At 41.9% G+C, this 21,236-nt stretch overlaps 1 protein-coding gene across 1 annotated transcript in view; it reads left to right on the top strand.

Moving 5' to 3' along the window:
* The first annotated feature begins 231 nt into the window (after positions 1-231).
* The window catches only part of LOC126011397 (protein argonaute-4), a 38,341-nt gene continuing 17,336 nt past the window's right edge, over positions 232-21,236 (top strand). Inside the window, exons 1-12 of the mRNA XM_049775164.1 lie at positions 232-398; positions 5,535-5,655; positions 6,802-6,983; positions 7,188-7,324; positions 7,429-7,563; positions 9,331-9,418; positions 13,497-13,644; positions 14,105-14,224; positions 14,338-14,466; positions 14,691-14,824; positions 18,202-18,386; positions 20,764-20,923. Of these exons, the coding sequence (XP_049631121.1) occupies positions 5,551-5,655; positions 6,802-6,983; positions 7,188-7,324; positions 7,429-7,563; positions 9,331-9,418; positions 13,497-13,644; positions 14,105-14,224; positions 14,338-14,466; positions 14,691-14,824; positions 18,202-18,386; positions 20,764-20,923 (1,523 nt within the window). The 5' untranslated portion in view covers positions 232-398; positions 5,535-5,550. The remainder of the gene's footprint in view (positions 399-5,534; positions 5,656-6,801; positions 6,984-7,187; positions 7,325-7,428; positions 7,564-9,330; positions 9,419-13,496; positions 13,645-14,104; positions 14,225-14,337; positions 14,467-14,690; positions 14,825-18,201; positions 18,387-20,763; positions 20,924-21,236) is intronic.

The raw sequence follows: 21,236 nt of genomic DNA, 5'->3' as shown, positions 1-21,236 counted from the left end.
TAAGACAATTCCTTAAATAGTCTAATTTTGATGTCAGCATATTGAAAATAAATAGCGACTTGATTAAAAAATTAGTATCTCAGAGAAAATGAGGTCAAAGACATCCCAAATTCCAGGTAGTATATGATCAGGTAGCTCCATTATAACTTCATCATCCTCATAAACATCATGATGAATGAAATAGTTTCCTTCATGAGCAAATAGCACATCCCATGTCTTTTGATCTCTTTAGGACCTCCTACCAGCCTGTTTCAGCCACCTCGTCGTCCTGGTCTTGGAACTGTTGGAAAACCAATCCGATTGTTAGCCAATCATTTTCAGGTTCAAATTCCTAAAATAGATGTGTATCATTATGATGTGGATATTAAACCAGAAAAGCGGCCTCGTAGAGTCAACAGGTAAGGATTAGAAAGAGTAGACTTCTAAATATTTAATTGCAAATATACTTTATTTATCATTCTCTTCTCAATTCTTTTCACATGTTCACCTTACTTTTCTGTAGGATGATAAACTTCTTTTTTTTTTTTTTTTTTTTTTTGGTAGAGGCCCCAAACCTAGCAGTGCTAACTGTGCTATTTCTGGCACAATGCTTGGGGCCCACACCCAGTGACACATAGGGAATCTTGCAGTACCAGGAATTGAAGCCAAGTTTTCCATATTCAGAGCATGCAATCCTTCCCTTTGTGCCATCTCTCTGGCCTTAGATGAAGTTTCTTGATTGCAGGTTTGCTGTCTCATACTTGGTAATCCCGCATTGATTCTAGCAAAGTAAAGGATAAATCATTGTCCTGTCTATAAATACTTACTTTATGAAGGAGGGAAAAATCAGTCATTGACCATGGGGAGAGAATTTTCTTTAAAAAAAATGAAGAAATTAGTGTTTTGTAGAAATTAAAATGTTATTAGTATTGGTATCTGATATATATGAAGATATAAATAAGGGGAAGAATCATCATGAAGTGTTAAATAAAACTCAAAAGTTCTGAGGTTTTGGGATTTTTTTGGAGGGGGTCATCCCTGGCAGCAATGCTCAGAGGTCCCTCTTGGCAGTACCAGGGACTGTGAGGTGCCGTGGTTGAACCCAAGTCTTCCACAGACAAAGCCTGTGCATTTGCCATTTGAGCCATCTCCACAATCTGAGAAATTCTGTTTATTTGTGACATTACCCAAGAAGGATCTGGATGAAATTATTTAAGTACTGTGCTATGTCTCACAGGAAATTGCCAACTGAGAAGACATAGTCTTTATAACAGATCTGAATTTTTTTTTTTTTTTTTTTATATTTGGGCCATACCTAGTGGTACTCAGCAGTTACTCCTGGCTCAACACTCAGGAATCACTCCTGGTGATACTCAGGGGACCATTTGGGATGCCAGGAATCAAACGAGTCAACCAGGTGCAAGGCAAGTAAGTGTATGTGGAGGCCATACCCATACTATGGCCTACCAAGGACCCCTCTTGGCAGTGCTGGGAGAAGGGCATGTGGGCCAGGGATTGAGCCCAGGATCTCAAAAGGTTGAGTTTGCCCTACCTCTTCACTCACATTTCCATCTCTGTAACTGACAGTGTGTTAGAATGCCCATTTCCTTTTATTTGTTTCACATTATGCTCATGATATTTAAGTAGTCCTTAATATTAAGTTCTTTGCTCTTTGCACTAGGGAGATAGCTCAAAGGACTAGTATGCTTATTTGCATGTTAGATATAGGAAAAGTATGGGGCCCGGAGAGATAGCACAGCGGCATTTGCCTTGCAAGCAGCTGATCCAGGACCAAAGGTGGTTGGTTCGAATCCCGGTGTCCCATATGGTCCCCCATGCCTGCCAGGAGCTATTTCTGAGCAGCCAGCCAGGATAACCCCTGAGCACCGCCGGGTGTGGCCCAAAAAAACCAAAACAACAACAACAACAAAGATATAGGAAAAGCAGATAGCCTGTAGTGTCAGTGTGCTTGGGAATGGGGTGAGGAGTTATTAACCTTTAATATTTTCCCCAAAATGGGGAAATGAAGCATGGAGCAGTCAATGAAATTAGAGAAATTCAGGACAGATTAGGGAGGAAGAGATTACATTAAATTGGAAGCATTTACTGCCTGAGGTTAAAGGAATATTGCATTTAATAATATTGGAAGCTTCAGGCGGGGAACCTTATTTGAGAAAGTTTCAGGGAGATTGAACAATTAGAGACAAATCCTGCAAAAATATTCTTATGCAATAAAAGAGTAGAGAACTAGATGCTTGAAGAAGGAGGAAATAGGGGTGAAGCAAGTTTAAATTTTTATAGAGGTTACATTTGGCAGTTCTGGGGCTTCTGGCCACTCCCAGTAATACTTGGCCAAATGCCCACGGTACTTGGACCAGTCATGTTCAGAGATCATGAGATCTGCCCTTAGTCTGTTTTGGCTGTGCTTGCAAGGGACCACATCCTGATGGGAAGAAAATATTTAAGATGATAGAAATTATAACATGTAGTCAGTCCTCAATGCTATGAATAGGTTCTTTGAAAATGTTTTTATTTTTTTGTTAACTTTTTTTTTATTTTGGGCCACACCCATCTCTGCTTAGGATTTGTTTACTTCTGGTCCTGCATTCAGGAATCATACCTGGTGGACTCAGACAACCTATGGGATGCTAGGGATCCAACCGAGGTCAGCCACATGTCAGGGAAGCAAGTGGCCTACTCACTGTACTATCACTCCCGTTCCTTGAAAACTGATTTTGAGTGAAACTACTTATGATATAAATCAATTTTAGCATAAATAGGCTTAAGTTCTTACATAATTTCTGGTCACAAAAACATCATCAAACTCAAAACTCTTAAACCCAAACTCTTAAAACATTAAGCAATAATTTATATTCACTCATTCATCCTTTTTTTTTAGGGGGAGGGCCCTAAAAAAGCCCACATTCTGTGGTATTCATGGCTTATTTCTGATTCTGTGCTCAAGGAACTCATGGCAGCACTTGAGGGTCTTTAAAGATGCGGGGATTTTAACTGAACTAGAAGCCACTTGCAAGATAAGCACCATAATATCTCCTCAGCCCTCAGTCATTCAATTTCTAACTTACAAATTTCATTTCTGGTTGGCAGGAGACAAGATCCTAACCTGGTAGCTCAGAGTACAGGCAGGAAGTCCCCTCTGGACATCAAGCCATTCTAGTGCCGGATGAACTCATACAACACCTGCACAAAACTTGACCCATCATCTGAGGAAACCAGATTACCCAAAGAAGCCCAACACATATGGGACAATGTGAAAACGTCACACAAAAGTGGGCCTTAGAATTTTTTTTCCTGGGGTCGGAGAGATAGCATGGAGGTAGGGCATTGCCTTGCATGCAGAAGGACGGTGGTTCGAATCCTGGCATCCCATATGGTCCCCTGAGCCGGCCAGGAACGATTTCTGAGCATAGAGCCAGCAGTAACCCCAGAGCGCTGCTGGGTGTTACCCAAAAACAAAAAACAAATATTTTTTTTCCTGTTAGTATTATCATGAAATGATGTTGAACAAAGTGATTCTACTTGAGGTCCTGCTATCTTTGTATGCTGAAGGGAATAATGATGTGGAGGGGAAAATAGGACAATTCAGGAGAGGAAACTTTATGAAATAATATCCAGGGACATATTAGAGTAAGTAGTCTTGTATAACAAACATCATTCTAGGGTTAGAGAAACAGGATTTAAGGCCCTTTCCTTGCAAGTGACAAGCCCTGTTTGTCATAATGCCACAAACATTGCCAAATGTGACCCCAAGTCCCCAAAATAGAAAAATGTCCTAAATACCTGTATTTATATACCTACTACTACAACTTTCATTGTAATTCATTATGATTACCATAATTTTACAAATAGCATGTGAGATAAAATAACATATATACAGTTTATAGCTCTGCCACTTAATCATTTATGTGACATGAGAGTCACTTGTTTATTCAGAATATTTATTTTCTTTTTTTCTTTTTCTTTTCTTTGGTTTTTGGGTCACACCTAGCAGCACTCAGGGGTTACTCCTGTCTCCATACTCAGAAATCGCCCGTGGCAGGTACAGGGGACCATATGGGATGCCAGGATTCAAACCACCGTCCTTCTGCATGAAAGGCAAACACCTTATCTTCATGCTATCTCTCCAGAATATTTCTTTTCTTTTCTTTTCTTTTCTTTTTTTTTTATTTTTGGATCACACCTGACAGAGCTCATGGGGTTACTCCTGGCTCTATGTTCAGAAATTGCCCCTGTCAGTATCAGGGGACCATATGGGATGCTGGGATTCGAACAACCGACCTTCTGGATGCAAGTCAAACGCCTTACCTCCATGCTATCTCTCCGGCTCCAGAATATTTTTTTCTTATTGCTCTTTTTGGTTATAAGGTTGTTGTAAAGATTAAAATAAATAAAAGAAAAAAATGTTAGAAAATAAAAATGAGGGGCCCAGAGAGATAGCACAGCGGCGTTTGCCTTGCAAGCAGCCGATCCAGGACCAAAGGTGGTTGGTTCGAATCCCGGTGTCCCATATGGTCCCCCGTGCCTGCCAGGATCTATTTTTGAGCAGACAGCCAGGAGTAACCCCTGAGCACCACTGGTGTGACCCAAAAACAAAAAAAACAAAAACAAAAACAAAAAAAAGAAAAATGAAAAAAATTTAAATACAACAGAAGTGATACTGTGATATTCCTTAAATTTTTTGTTGCATTTTTGGTTTATAAACGTACAACTTTCCCAGCGGTTTCATTTATAGTATATAAGAACCTTAGCTAATTTGTGACTTGTGATATATTTTGTTTTTTAAAATCTAGCACTTAGGGGCTGGAGTGGTAAGGCGCTTGCTTTGCACGCGGCTTACCCGGGATAGACCTCAATTCGATCCCTGGTATCCCATTTGGTCCCCCAAGCCAGGAGCGATTTCTCAGCTTATAGCCAGGAGTAACCCCTGAGAGTCACAGGGTGTGGTCCAAAAACCAACCAAACAAACAAACAAATAAATAAAATCTAGCACTTATATGCATTGGTGTGACATTGTACCTGATTTTTCATTGACTCTAATATTCCAAACTTTGAGATAAACAAAATTGTATGTAGAGAAAGAAATTAGTAGTATTAGATCAAAGGGCTGACTTAATCCTTTAAATATGATACATCTTCAATTTATTTATTCACAGACCTCTGAACATCTCTTTCAAACCAATGTACAAACATAATTGAATTGATAACATATATCATGACTCAATTATGAACATTCATGTCACTCTTAGATACTAGAGATTAGTTATCCTCTGAGGCTTTTTCCTCTGAGGAAAGGATTTTGGAAAGCAGAAATTTGAGAGGTTCCCATAAATTTTGTGTTCTTTCTTTCTATTCTCCTTTCGTTACAATTTCTGCCTTTCTTAACTAAAGTAAATGATGATATTCACTTTTATAATGAAAACTTTCTATTTCCAAGGATTTTTGAGCTACATTTTTATAATGATAAGGGTGGTGATATTACTGCTTACTATTCACCATTCCTCTTAGCTAACCTCCACTATCTCATTACTGTTAAGGGAGGTAGTAGATACAATGGTGCGGCACTTCAAGATGCAAATATTTGGTGATCGGCAGCCTGGTTATGACGGCAAAAGAAACATGTACACAGCACATCCACTGCCAATTGGACGGGATAGGGTAAGTATTAGTAGCCAGTTTTTTTTGTTGTTTTTTTTTTTTTTTTTTGGTTTTTGGGTCACACCCGGTGACGCTCAGGGGTTACTCCTGGCTATGCACTCAGAAGTCGCTCCTGGCTTAGGGGACCATATGAGACGCCGGGGGATCGAACCGCAGTCCATCCAAGGCTAGCGCAGGCAAGGCAGGCACCTTACCTCTAGCACCACCGCCCGGCCCCAGTAGCCAGTTTTTATTAGACTAGGATTTCTGTAGAAATTATACATGAGAAAAATGTTTCCTTTCTTATAAATATTCTTTTATGAGAATGGGGAGCTACCCCCCAGTAGTGCTTAGGTACTCCAAGCTTAATGCTTGGTGGTTACTCCCCCCCAGTGAAAGGGACTAAATCTGGGCCTCTTGCATGTAAATCATGCGAAATATCACTCAGTGGATTGAGCTATCATTCTGGCACAATGCTAGTTTTAGAGTTCTTTTTTTATAATAACAAACTTATTCTGTTCATATTTTCTTCCTTTAACTGATAATTGAAGATGAGATGAACATTAAATTTTGGATTGATTTTTAATCATTGCATATTTCAAATTGCTCATTTTGTTAAAGGAATCTGAACAGTGGAGCTTTTTTTGAGGGAGGCCACACCAGAGGTGCTCAGGAGTTACTACTGGCTCTGAGCTCAGAAATTACTCCCATCAGGGGCCAAAGAGATGGTATGGAGGTAAGGCGTTTGCCTTGCATGCAAAAGGTCGATGGTTAGAATCCTGGCATCCCATATGGTCCCCCGAGCCAGAAGTGATTTCTGAGCATAGAGCCAGGAGTAACCCATGAGTGTAGCCGGGTCTGACCCAAAAAACAAAACAAAACAAAAACCAATAAAATAAAAAATTCTTGGGGCTAGAGAGATAGTATAGCAGATAGGGCACTTGCTGTGCATGCAGCTCACCTGGGTTTGATCCCCAACATCCCAAGCACGACCAGAAGGAATTCTTGAGTGTAGAGGTAAGCCCTGCAGTTCACCAGGTGTAGCCAAAAAAAAAAAAAAAGCCATAAAAAAAAAAAAAAACTCAAAAATCCTTTTGTATATACTGTCCTGTGGGGACCTTCCCTCAGTTCTTGTAAATAGATGCATGTCTACTTTTTTCCCCTTAGGTTGATATGGAAGTGACTCTTCCAGGTGAGGGTAAGGATCAGACCTTTAAAGTGTCTGTTCAATGGGTGTCCGTTGTAAGCCTTCAGTTGCTGTTAGAAGCTTTAGCCGGGCACTTGAATGAAGTGCCAGATGATTCAGTACAAGCACTTGATGTCATCACAAGACACCTTCCCTCCATGAGGTTAGTGCTTAAGTTGGATTTCTTCCCACAAATGTCAGGCTTGGATTTTAGATTTTTGTTTGTTTGGTAGATCACATTGGAATCTTTGAAAAGTTTCTATATATATCATAAATCATAACACAAACTTGATGTTCATTTATTAAGGATGAAGTAAACAGACTTTCAGATTTTCACTGTGAAACATGTAAATTCTTGTATCTTCAGGTATACTCCAGTGGGCCGTTCCTTTTTCTCACCTCCTGAAGGTTACTATCACCCTCTGGGAGGGGGCAGGGAAGTTTGGTTTGGTTTTCATCAATCTGTGAGACCTGCCATGTGGAATATGATGCTTAATATTGATGGTAGGATGGCATTTTCTTTTACCCTTTCATGCTGTGGGCTGGGTTTTGGTGGTTGGTTTGTTCTCCCCACTTCCCTCAAGCTAAGTATTCCTTCTTTCTGTTAGTATCTGCAACTGCTTTCTACCGGGCTCAACCTATCATTGAATTCATGTGTGAAGTTTTAGATATTCAGAATATCAATGAACAGACCAAACCTCTAACAGACTCCCAGCGTGTCAAGTTTACCAAAGAAATCAGAGGTGGGTAATAGCACTATCCACACAGTGGCAAGTATTTGCATTACTTTTGTTTGTTTGTTAGGTTGTTTTTTTTTTTTGTTTTTTTTTTTTGAGGGGTTGGGTCACACACAGCAGCGCTCAGGGGTTATTCCTGGCTCTACGCTCAGAAATCGCTCCTGGCAGACTCGGGGGACCCTATGGCATGCCGGGATTCAAACTACCTTCTGCATGCAAGGCAAATGGCCTACCTCCACGCTATCTCTCTAGCCCCAGCAAAGAGCATAGATCTTAGTGAGATACACCTGGGCTTTTAACCCATTTCAGCCCTTTGAATCAGAGGATCTTGGACAAATTACCTAACCACTCTGAGCTATAGTTTATCAATCACTAGATAAACAGTATGCACTTTGTAGAGTTGCTATGAAATTTAAAATTATTAAAATGATTAAAAATAAAAAAATTATTTGACTTACAGCGATAGTGCGTTTGCCTTTTATGCATATGACCCAGGACAAACCTGGGTTTGATCCCCGGCATCCCATATGATCCCCCGAGCCAGGAGCAATTTTTGAGTGCAAAGCCAGAAGTAACCCCTGAGTGTTACCAGGTGTGGCCCCCCCTAAAAATTATTTGACTTACAATGTGCCTTATTTCCCAAAACACATCAGGCATTCAGTATTTGTTATTCTTACCTACTTATAAACTCCATCTAGGGCTAGGAATATAGTTATAGGGGCTATACTGCAAATGTGGGAGTCCTGGGTTCAATGCCTGGCACTGCCCTGTGAGTAACCCCTGAACACTGCTTGGTGTAATTCCCCACCCTTCCCCGAACAAAAAACAGTTTTGGGCTGCAGCAATAGTACAGCGGGGAAGGCATTTGCCCTCATGTGGCCAAATAGGTTTCTAGCTTGGTACTGCTGAGCCTGCCAGGAGTGATTTCTGAGTGCAGAGCCAGGATAACCCCTGAGCATCACCGTGTGATGAGCATCACCCAAAACAAAACAAAATCCACTTCCATCTTAATACAAAAACTCAGAAATATTTCCTTCAGAATTGTTTTTGTTTTTGTTTTTGGGTCACATCTGGCAGCACTCTGCACTCAGAAATCGCTCCTGGCAGGCACGGGGACCATATGGGATGCTTGGATTTGAACCACCATTCGTCCTAGACCGGCTGCATGCAAGACAAAACCCCTACCACTGTGCTATCTCTCTGGCCCCAAAATTTATTTTTTTTTATTTTAATTTTTATTTTTTGGTTTTTGGGTCACACCTGGCGGTGCTCAGGGGTTACTTCTGGCTGTCTGCTCAGAAATAGCTCCTGGCAGGCACAGGGGACCATATGGGACACCGGGATTCAAACCAACCACCTTTGGTCCTGGATCGGCTGCTTGCAAGGCAAACGCCGCTGTGCTATCTCTCCGGGCCCCAAATTAATTTTTTTTCTTAATTTGTTATTAGCTACTTTCTCCTATTAGCATATAAGCTTTCTTAGGACTGTTTATACACCTGAGACTAAATACCAGAGCTTAATATTTTAAGCTTAATTGCTTAATATTTTGTAATGAATTAAGTTCATTCATGTGCACCTAATGTCATCTGGGCTGTATTTTTTTTTCAGGTAAGATGAAGCTTTAACAGTTAACCTATCTATGATAAAATTATTTCCATATTCGGAATCTTTTGTGCAGTATAATAAAATGCCATTCTAAAGACAAGATTCAAATATATTTTTGTCTCTATGGTATTAATTCTTACTACTGCTTTGACTTTTTTTTAACTTTAGGTCTTAAAGTGGAGGTGACTCACTGTGGACAGATGAAACGCAAATATCGAGTTTGTAATGTAACTAGAAGGCCAGCCAGTCATCAAACGTATGTTAACCACATTTTATTTTACTTTATTATTTATTTATTTTTATTTATTTGTTTGTTTTGGTTTGGGGGCCACACCCAACAATGCTCAGGGATTACTCCTGCTCTGCAGTCAAAAATTACTCCTTAGCACAAAAAAAAAAAAAAAAAAGAAAGAAAATTACTCAGACTTGGAGGATCAGATGGAATGCTGGGGATCGAATGCAGGTCAGTCCCAGGTCAGCTGCTTGCAAGGCAAACACTCTACCACTGTGTTATTACTCTGGCGCCATTAATCACATTTAATTTTATTTATTTATTTATTTATTTATTTGGTTTTTGGGCCACACCCGGCGGTGCTCAGGGGTTACTCCTGGCTGTCTGCTCAGAAATAGCTCCTGGCAGGCACGGGGACCATATGGGACACTGGGATTCGAACCAACCACCTTTGGTCCTGGATCAGCTGCTTGCAAGGCAAACACCGCTGTGCTATCTCTCCGGGCCTATTTTTAATATCTTTAAGCACCATGATTACAAACATGTATGTAGTTGGATTTCAGTCATAAAAAGAAAACCCCCCTTAATTAACTACATTTTATTGTTTTTGTTTTTGGGCCACACCCATTTGATGCTCAGGGGTTACTCCTGGCTATGCACTCAGAAATCGCTCCTGGCTTGGGGGGACCATATGGGAAGCTGGGGGATTGAACCTCAGTCTTTCCTAGGCTAGCGCTTGCAAGGCAGATGCCTTACCTCTAGCGCCACACTCTGGCCCCAATTAACTACATTTTAAAGCTAACGTAATAATATGTTTTTTATAATAGAAAGTACTATCACTGTTTAAGAAATTGGTACCCTATTTTAATTTTCAGTTTTTAATGGTGGGATTTTTTTTCTTTTGACTTACCACACCTGGTAGTGCTGAGAGTCTACTCCTGACTTAGTGCTTTTGGTGGTACTCAGGGGATCATGAAGTGTTCAGTATTGAACCAGAGCCCTTCATGCAAAGCATGTGCTCCAATACAATCTAGGCTTAGGATTACTAAGATATTTAGAATTAAAGTTTGGGGCCAGAAAGAAAGCACAATGAGGGGCCAGAGTGATAGCACAGTGAGAGGGCATTTGCCTTGCATACAGCCGACTCAAGACAGACAATGGTTTGAATCCTGGCATTCCATATGGTCTTTCATGCCTGCCAGGAGTGATTTCTGAGTGTAGAGCCAGGAATAAACCCTCAGTGCAGCTAGGTGTGACCCATAAAGCCAAAAACAAAAAGAAAAATAGGGCCGGAGAGATAGTGTGGAGGTAGGGTGTTTGCCTCGCATGCAGAAGGACGGTGGTTCGAATCCCGGAACCCCACATGAGCATGCCAGGAGTGATTTCTGAGCATAGAGCCAGGAATAACCCCTGAACACTGCCCATATGAACCCCTAAGCCCACCAGGAGCAATTTCTGAATATAGAGCCAGGAGTAATCCCTGAGCGCTGCCAGGTGTGACCCGGGTTTGATTCCTGGCATCCCATATGGTACTCTGAGCCTGGCAGGAGCGAGTTCTGAGTGCAGAGCCAGGAGTAACTCCTGAGCATTGTCAGATGTGGCCAAAAACCAAAAAAAAAAAAAAAGAACTAAAATTTTTAAAAAGTTTATATTAGTAAAATATTTTTGTGCACTTAATTTTTCTTCTTGGAGATGAGCTTTTATTTAATACAACACATTGCATGCATCATTTATTATAATATTAAAATTCCCTATGTGGGCCCGGAGATATAGCACAGTGGTGTTTGCCTTGCAAGCAGCCGATCCAGGACGTAAGGTGGTTGGTTCGAATCCCGGTGTCCCATATGGTCCCCCATGCCTGCCAGGAGCTATTTCTGAGCAGATAGCCAGGAGTAACCCCTGAGCACCGCCAGGTGTGGCCCAAAAACAAAACAAAACAAAAAAATTAAAAAAAATAAAATTCCGGGCCGGAGAGATAGCATGGAGGTAAGGCGTTTGCCTCTCATGCAAGAGGTCATCGGTTTGAATCCCGGCGTCCCATATGGTCCCCCGTGCTCGCCAGGAGCGACTTCTGAGCATGGAGCCAGGAGTAACTTCTGAGCACTGCCGGGTGAGACCCAAAAACCAAAAAAAAATAAAATAAAATTCCCTATGTGACTCAAGGTTCTTTTCGGAGCCTGTGGTTCAGTGATAGAACATGTTTTTTTTTGAACATGTGTCTTACATGTGTGATTCCCTGGGTTTGATTCTTTTTTCTTTTTTTTTTTTTTTGGTTTTTGAGCCACACCCAGCGGTGCTCAGGGGTTACTCCTGGCTGTCTGCTCAGAAATAGCTCCTGGCAGGCACGGGGGACCATATGGGACACCGGGATTCGAACCAACCACCTTTGGTCCTGGATCGGCTGCTTGCAAGGCAAACACCGCTGTGCTATCTCTTCAGGCCCTGGGTTTAATTCTTAACACTGCTGTAAAAAATTTAAAAATGGCTGCAAGAAATCACATTTATTTTTGGAGGTATAAATTGACTTTGAGTTATAATAAATATATATATACCTTTTTGGCTTTTCAGCTTATTGTAAGTTATTTTTGATATTCAGTTAGAAAAAAATTGGGACCAGAGCAGTGGCGCAAGTAGTAGGGCGTTTTCCTTACATGTGCTAACCTAGGACTGACTGTGGTTCAATCCCCAGGAGTACCATATGGTCCCCCAAGCCAGGAGCAATTTTTGAGCGTATAGCCAGAAGTAACCCCGGATTGTCACTGGCTGTGGCCCAAAAAGAAAAAAAAAAGAAAAAACTTTGGGAGATGTAGGTAAGGTGCTTAAGCGCCTTGCATACAGCCAACCCAGTTTCGATCCCCAGCACCACATATGGCTCCCAGGCCTCTTAAGAGTGAACCCTGTGTCTAGAACCAGGAGTATACCCTAAGCACCACCAAGTGTGGGATACCTACCAAAAGAAGTGACACTCTTAAGACCTGAAAAGTTAGTAATGCATGAGCACCAAAAATAAAATCCCCCCCAATTATTTTTCTTGTCTTAGCTTCAGAAAAAATGATAAATTCTAATAGAATCATTGTTCTGTTTAAATACCATAATGAGGGGCCAGAGAGATAGCATGGAGGTAAGGCGTTTGCCTTTCATGCAGAAGGTCATTGGTTCGAATCCCGGCATCCCATATGGTCCCCTGAGCCTGCCAGGAGCAATTTCTGAGCCTGGAGCCAGGAATAACCCCTGAGCACTGCCAGGTATGACCCAAAAACCACAAAAAAAAAAAAAAAAAAGAAAAGAAAAAGAAAAACAAATAAATACCATAATGAATGATTTAAGTGAGCAAGTTCAAATAAATATTGACCTTTAAGGGGAAAAAATAGTTGTAGAGATAACTTACAGGGCTATTGGTTATACTTTACATATGCTTTACATAAGGGAGTCCCAGATTTGATCCCCTGAATCACATGTTCCCCTGAGTACCACTAAGAGATAATCCCAAATATGCAGGAGTAGTCCCTGAGCATCATGTTTTATTTTTTTTCTTTTGGGGCCACACCTGGTGACACATGGCTATGCACTCAGAAATCACTCCTTGCTTGGGGAACCATATGAAATGCCAGGGATTGAACAAAGATCTGTCCTGGATAGGCTGCATGCAAGGCAAATGCCCTATCACTCCAGCCCCAGTACCATGGGGCAAATATCCAGTTTTTATTTTTTGTTTGTTTGTTTGTTTTTGGACCACACCCAGTGATGCTCAGGGGTTACTCCTGGCTATGCGTTCAGAAATTGCTCTTGGCTTGGGGGACCATATGGGACACCAGGGATCAAACCCAGGTCTATCCTGGGTGAGCAGCGTGCAAAGCAAACACCCTACCCCTGTGCTATCACTTTGGCCCCAAACATCCAGTTTTTAGTTTCAGGAATTTCTAACCTCATACATGCAAGTCATGTGCTGGTTCACCACTGAACTTCTTCCCTAGTCCCTGACCTGTTTTTTAATTGTCATTAACCAGTAAAAAATATTAGTAAGTTTTTGTTTATCTACTAATTTAAGAATAAAGAATAAGGAATCTAAGGAACTTTATTAAAAAGACATTCTCTTCTATAGTTTTCCTTTACAGCTGGAAAATGGTCAAGCTATGGAATGCACAGTAGCTCAATACTTTAAGCAAAAGTATAGTTTGCAACTGAAATACCCCCATCTTCCCTGTCTCCAAGTGGGACAAGAACAAAAGCATACATACTTGCCACTTGAGGTAAGCTAAAGTTGTTTTGGTTTTTTGATTTATGTATTTATTTATTTTTTGCCAATCTGCTTGTGTCTTGGATTAAAAAGAAAAAAGTCTTTCTTTAAGATAGTGCTAGAGTGGGCCCGGAGAGATAGCACAGCGGCGTTTGCCTTGCAAACAGCCGATCCAGGACCAAAGGTGGTTGGTTCGAATCCTGGTGTCCCATAGGGTCCCCCGTGCCTGCCAGGAGCTATTTCTGAGCAGACAGCCAGGAGTAACCCCTGAGCACCGCTGGGTGTGGCCCAAAAACCAAAAAAAAAAAAAAAAAAAAAAAAAGATAGTGCTAGAATTTACTATTAATTTCCCGATAGCATCACTGTGTAATAGAAATTTCATTCTAGTGGTAGGGTGGGCAGCAGAAATACGTATATGAGTTATAGTTTGCAAAGGCTTAAGATGTAAAAGATTTCCCTTTGCCTCTTGGTAGGTCTGTAATATAGTGGCAGGACAGCGATGTATAAAGAAGCTTACAGACAATCAGACTTCCACGATGATCAAAGCCACAGCAAGATCTGCTCCTGACAGACAGGAAGAAATCAGCAGACTGGTCAGTAAGGCATGGTCTTTAAAATAAGGACCAAAAAGCACAACAGCAAAAAACTCCAAATGGGATACAGTTACTCTTTGGTTTTTATATATGCAGGCTTTCCTGTTCTTTAGGTGAAGAGTAACAGCATGGTGGGTGGACCTGATCCGTACCTTAAAGAATTTGGTATTGTTGTCCACAATGAAATGACAGAGCTAACAGGCAGGGTACTTCCTGCTCCAATGCTGCAATATGGAGGTCGGGTAAGTTTTTTATATTATTTAGCAAGCTGCTTTAAACAACCAATAAAATAATCCAGGATTTTCCCACTGTGACATTGAATTTATGTTTAGCTTTGCTCATTATTAGTTTTTTGCCTCTTGGCTAATGGCAAATAGAGTTTTATTTAGCCCCACTTTAAAATGATCATAGATTGTAATATCTTCTTGCTAATCTTTTTTCCTTATTTTTTTTTTCTCTTTTAAAGAATAAAACAGTAGCCACTCCCAACCAGGGTGTCTGGGACATGCGAGGAAAGCAGTTTTATGCTGGCATTGAAATTAAAGTCTGGGCAGTTGCTTGTTTTGCACCTCAAAAACAATGTAGGGAAGATTTACTAAAGTGAGTATCTTTATATTTTCAACTTGGATCTAGCCTTTCTGGACATGAAAATACTGTCTTTATGTGAATATACTGTGAGCATTGGCACTAAATCCCTGACGTGTCTGGTGACACTATTTTACTATAAGAAAAAGATGTTGGGACTAGACCAATAGTCAGTGGGTAGATGCTGGGCTTGTACATGCTGCCCACCCCCAGGTTTAATCTCTGGTACCTTTTATGTTACCCTGAGCCCAAATAGGAGTGATCCCTGAGCATCACTAGGTGTGGCCCAAAACAAAACCAAAACCAAAAGGCCATGCATTACCGTATTTTCCGGCGTATAAGATGACTTTTGAAACAAACAAAAGTCAACCGAAAATCGGGGGTCGTCTTATACGACGAGTATATCCCGAAAATGTTTCAATATGCCGCTAAACGAAAATTGTCTGAATATTGCCACAAAACGAATTTTCCAACTCGATCCTGCACCATTCACTGCAAGGCTGCTCAGAGAGCCTCTCTAACTCAGCCAATTCAAGCAGGCTCTTTATGCATACAAATTAGACAATTTTCTGGACCCGAATCTACACTGTAAAAAGCTTGCTCAGATTGGCCAGAGTCAGAGAGGAAGTCTATTACAGTATAACCTTTGAACCTTTGCTTGTTGTGATTGGCTCACTGTGGTACATACAGTTGCAGCACAGGAACGTTCTGTCTGATACAGAGAATATAGGCCTAAACCTATGTTTTAACTGCAAAATTAGGGGGTCATCTTATACGCCCAGTCATCTTATATGCCGGCAAATATGGTACTTGTTATAGTAAATTGCAAACTTGGAGATTACTTTAAGAATGACTCAGCTGGGCCCGGAGAGATAGCACAGCGGCGTTTGCCTCGCAAGCAGCCGATCCAGTACCAAAGGTGGTTGGTTCGAATCCCGGTGTCCCATATGGTCCCCCGTGCCTGCCAGGAGCTATTTCTGAGCAGACAGCCAGGAGTAACCCCTGAGCACCGCTGGGTGTGGCCCAAAAACCAAAAAAAAAAAAGACTCAGCTTCTTGGGCTGGAGTGATATACTTCAGAGCAGGCAATGCAGGATGGAACCAGGTTCGATTCCCAGCATCCCATATGGTCTCCTGAGCCTGCCAGGAGTGATTTCTGAGTATAGAACCAGGAGTAACCCCTGAACACCACCTGGTGTGGCCCACACCCCCCCTAAAGAATGATTCAGCTTCCTTCCTGCTCTACCTTTAGAGCAGAAATTTATCTCTAAAAAGGCTGAAGAGTTGCTGGTTGGCAAGCTCTAAATTTGTTTTGTTTGTTTGTTTGGGCACACCTGGTGGCACTCAGGAGTTACACCTGACTCTACACTGAGAAATTAACTCCTGACAGGCTCAGGGGACCTGAGATATGAGATGCTGAGGTCAGTTGCTTGCAAGGCAAACACCCCACCTGCTGTGCTATCACTCAGCCCCCAAAGTTCTAAATTTTTGTTGTTGTTGTTGTTGTTTGTTTTTGGGTCACACCCAGTGTTGCTCAGGGCTTACTCCTGGCTCTATGCTCAGAAATCGTTCCTTGCAGGCTCGGGGGACCATATGGGATGCCGGGATTCAAACCATCGTCTTTCTGCAGGCAAGGCAAACACCTTGCCTCCATGCTATCTCTCCAGCCCCGAAGGTCTAAATTTTGGGGGGGGGGGTTTAGGCCACACCCATTTGATGCTCAGGGGTTAGTCCTGGCTAGCGCTCAGAAATTTCCCCTGGCTTGGGGGGACCATATGGGACACCAGGGGATCGAACCACAGTCCTTCCTTAGCTAGCACTTGCAAGGCAGACACCTTACCTCTAGCGCCACCTCACCAGCCCCAAAGTTCTAAATTTTTAATGAAGCTTATTTTCTAAGACATAATCAAATTTATTTTTATATTTTTGTTTTTGGGCCATACCTGTTTTGTTCAAAGCTTACTCCTGACTCTGTACTGAGGGATCACTTCCCACAGAGCTCAGGAACACTATGGAATGGAACCTGGACTGGCTAGATAGTAGGCAAAGTGCCCTGCCTGTTACACTATCTCTGGCCCTAAGAATTCATTTTTAATCATAATTTATTTACTAGTGAGATTGTTTTGTTGTAGAATAACTGACTAAGATGATTGGTTCTTAGTGTCTTATAAAAACCAGCTATCTGTTTATAAGAAGTTAGTGAAAAGGTGGAAAAATTGACACAGAAAGAGAAAATTGAAAATTAATAAAGGATTCCTACAATATAGTGAGGCCAGAGAGATAGCACACCGGTAGGGCATTTGCCTTCCAAGTGGCCGACCCAGGACTGACAGTGGTTTGAATCTCAGCATCCAATATAGTTCCCCGTGCTAGCCAGGAGCGATTTCTGAGCACAGAGCCAGGAATAACCCCTGAGCACCGCCAGGTGTGGCCCCAAAACCAAAAACAAAAAAGTATTCCTACAATATAATGACAGAAACAAAATAAATATTGTGGATGCTTAGTGCATAGACTGAAGCAGCTTCTTAAATTTCTTAGAGCTTCCTTTCCAAAAAAATAAAAAGAAATAAATGAAAAATGATGCAAGTCTGTTACCAGTTTAGATGTACTCTTTTTTTTGGCGGGGAGGGTCCACACCAGGGGTTATTTCTCGCTCTGTGCTCAGAAATCGCCCCCAGCAGGCTCTAGGGACCATATGGGATGCCGGAATTCGAACCACAGTTCTTCTGCATGCATGGCAAACACCCTACCTCCATGCTATCTCTCCAGCCCCCTTGGATGTACTCTTAAATACACTACTTTTGTGTCAATGTGTTTCTGTTTCTTTATTAAACATAAACTATATGAATATAATATCCTTATAATAAGCTTTTCAAAATGCATGCTATCTGAAATTTTGACTTTGCTTTTCTTCAACTCTGAATTAGTGAATTAACATATTTACAAAGAAAACAATAATCTTTAGACAAATGCTTTCCTAGTCCCAGGGACCCAACTGAAGCATAATTATTAAAAAATTTAAAATGAAAATCTGACAGCTTAATATATATTGCCAAAAACTGACTGCTCTTTATACTGCCAGTTAAAGATGTTTGTTTTTATTGTTTTCAAATTTTTTGTAAGAATTTGGAGAATGAAAAGCAGTACCTTTGAGGAAAATAAAAGTTAAGAAAGTACATGATGGGGCCAGAGAGATAGCATGGAGGTAGGGCGTTTGTTTTGCATGCAGGACAGTGGTTCAAATCCCAGCATCCCATATGGTCCCCCGAGCCTGCCAGGAACAATTTCTGAACGCAGAGCCAGGAGTAACCCCTGAGCCCTTGAGTGCTGCTGGGTGTGACCCCCCAAAAATTACATAAAATAAAGCTCTTGCCACTGGTTCTCTTTTAACAGGAGTTTTACTGACCAGCTTCGTAAAATCTCTAAGGACGCAGGAATGCCCATCCAGGGGCAGCCTTGTTTCTGCAAGTACGCACAAGGTGCAGACAGCGTGGAGCCCATGTTTAAACACCTGAAAATGACGTACGTGGGCCTACAGCTAATAGTGGTTATCTTGCCTGGAAAGACACCAGTATATGGTATGGATCCTTTTAATGTGGAATGAGGGATGATTTGAAAATACAAATTGTAGCAGGGTAAACTAGGTTATATTGTTGTCACAGACAGTCCCAATACCTCTATCGTAAGCAACAAAGTTAGTCTTGCACCTGCACCCTGTCTGCTGAGGGTAGGTTTCAGCTTCCAGTCTTGATCATCCTTTCATTTCTACTCTGAGACCCAGTGTTGACAGAGCAATAGCTGTTTGGAATATTACTGCCTGGTAGTAGAGAGAAGTGAAAGCTCTAAAGGACTCCTAATATCTTCAGTTTCTAAGCTATTGCATCCTGTGTGGTTCTTGCCAATCCGTGTGGAGGGAGTGGGAATGGGAACCAGAAAATGTAGAAGGAAGAAGGATTTGGACATGAAAACTCGACCAAAGTCCCCAAACTAGGGAGGGCTGGATTGTCTAGTGAAAAACACTTAGAAATGTCGTATTGGGGAAAACTGGAAAGCTTACCCCTTTCAGGAAAGGAAAGATTTAGGTTTTTAATAAGAAGGATGATATTAAAAAATTCTTTTGTTTATTTTTTAATATATATAAGTAAAGGATTTGGATACTACAGAGCAGCCTTTTTTTTTTTTTTTTTTTTGGTTTTTGGGCCACACCCGTTTGACGCTCAGGGGTTACTCCTGGTTATGCACTCAGAAATTGCCCCTGGCTTGGGGGGACTATATGGGACGCAGGGGGGATCGAACCGCTGTCCGTCCTATGCTAGAGCTTGCAAGGCAGACACCTTACCTCTAGTGCCACCTTCCCGGCCCCCTACAGAGCAGCCTTTTTGTTTTGTTTTGTTTTTGTTTTTGTTTTTGGGCCACACCCGGTGACGCTCAGGGGTTACTCCTGGCTATGCGCTCAGAAGTTTCTCCTGGCTTGGGGGACCATATGGGACGCCGGGGGATTGAACCGTGGTCCGTCCAAGGCTAGCGCAGGCAAGGCAGGCACCTTACCTCTAGTGCCACCTTCCCGGCCCCCTACAGAGCAGCCTTTTAAACTTTATAAGATGTCCTTGGTCCTCCCTATATTCTTATCTTTTCCTTATCTTTGGTGTTTAAAGGGGAAAAATGAACAAAAAAACTTAAATTCCAGGGGCTAGTGTACGTACTAACAGGGAAGAGAGCAGAGGAGATTGATCTCTTTGTCAGACCATCTCTATGGGAAAGGAACCTCCAGGATTGAGTGGTGGCAGCAGAATGGATGAGTAAAGAAACTAGCCTGGCTTCAAGCATTGAAGGAAGAAAGAAAAGGAGACAAAGGCAGGACAAATATCTCAGTATTAGACTACATACTTTGAATTTGGGACACCTTGAGTTGAGTCCATGTGGCATGGACATGCACACATATACCACACACATGTTAGGGAAGAGCAGAGGGAGATTAGATCTATCCAAAAAAAATTTTTTTTAATGTGGGCCAGGCCAGGGAGATGTCTCACAAAACTGAAATGCATGCTTGGTGTGTCGCAGCTTTACGTTGATCTCTGGTACTGCATCTCCCTCAAACAGTCCAGGAAGTGACTGGCCTCACTTGAGCAGCTCACTGGGAGTATCCCCAGCATTGCTAGATATGGCCCCCAAACAGATACATATTATCCTGGAGGTTCAGGAGATGAAAGAACCACAAGTGATAAATATCTAGAGCAATGGACACTATTGTCAGCAGTCAAGGAATGTTACAAAATATGATTTCCCCTCTTCTTTTAAAAATTAGAACAAAAAAATTGGAATGGGGTAGCGGTTAGCAGAGCCATAGCACAGTGGGTAAGGTGTTTGCCTTACACTCGACTGACTTGGATTTGATTCCTGGTATCCCATATGGTCCCCTGAGTCTGCCAGGAGTAATTTCCTTTTTTGTTTGTTAGTTTTGTTTTTTTTTTTGTTTTTTGAGTCACACCCGGCAGCTCTCAGGGGTTACTCCTGGCTCTACACTCAGAAATTGCTCCTGGCAGGTTCCGGGGACCATATGGGATGCTGGGATTCGAACCATCATCCTTTTGCATGCCAGGCAAACACCCTACCTCCATGCCATTTCTCCGGCCCCTGCCAGGAGTAATTTCTGAGAGCAGAGCCAGGAATAATCCTTGAATGCCACCAGTGTGGCCCCCCCCAAAATTAGAACATTGAGGGCTGGCTGGAGTAATAAGGCAATGGATAAAGTTCTTATCTTGCATTCAGCCAAACCAAATTTGATTCCCTGTACCCCATAGTGTCCTCAGATGCCACTAGGAGTGATTCCTGAGGCTGAGCCAGAAGTAATCCTTGAGTATTTTTTGAGAGTTCCCACACAGAAAAACTAAATAAACAAGAAAAGAAATGAGAACATTTAAATATTTTTAATTAATTAAATTTTTTTGGTAGCGGAGGTGAAACGTGTTGGAGATACCCTCCTTGGAATGGCCACACAGTGTGTCCAGGTGAAAAATGTTGTGAAGACTTCACCCCAAACTCTTTCCAACCTTTGCCTGAAGATAAATGCAAAGCTTGGAGGAATCAACAATGTGCTTGTACCTCATCAAAGGTAAAAGTCTAATCTCCTAGTTGTCTTTTTTTTTTTGGGGGGGTCCACACCCAGTGGCGCTCAGGGGTTACTCCTGGCTCTGTGCTCAGAAATCACTCCTGGCAGGTTCGGGAGACCAAATGGGATGCTGGGAGTCCCATCCTGAGTCTGCTGCGTGCAAGGCAAATGCAATACCATTGTGCTATCTCTCCGGCCCTCCCCTAGTTTTTATTAGGGACCCTCATCTGACAGTGTTCTGAAACTTCTCTTTCTTGGGCTAGTGACTTGCTGCTAGTGATTAGGGGACTAAGTTGTGCCAGGAGTTGAACCCAAG

The sequence above is a fragment of the Suncus etruscus genome, chromosome 6 (assembly GCF_024139225.1).
Source record: "Suncus etruscus isolate mSunEtr1 chromosome 6, mSunEtr1.pri.cur, whole genome shotgun sequence".
In the NCBI taxonomy this organism is placed as follows: Eukaryota; Metazoa; Chordata; class Mammalia; order Eulipotyphla; family Soricidae; genus Suncus; species Suncus etruscus.
Note: the sequence above shows the minus strand (reverse complement) of the source record. Positions and strands in the feature narration are given on the sequence as shown.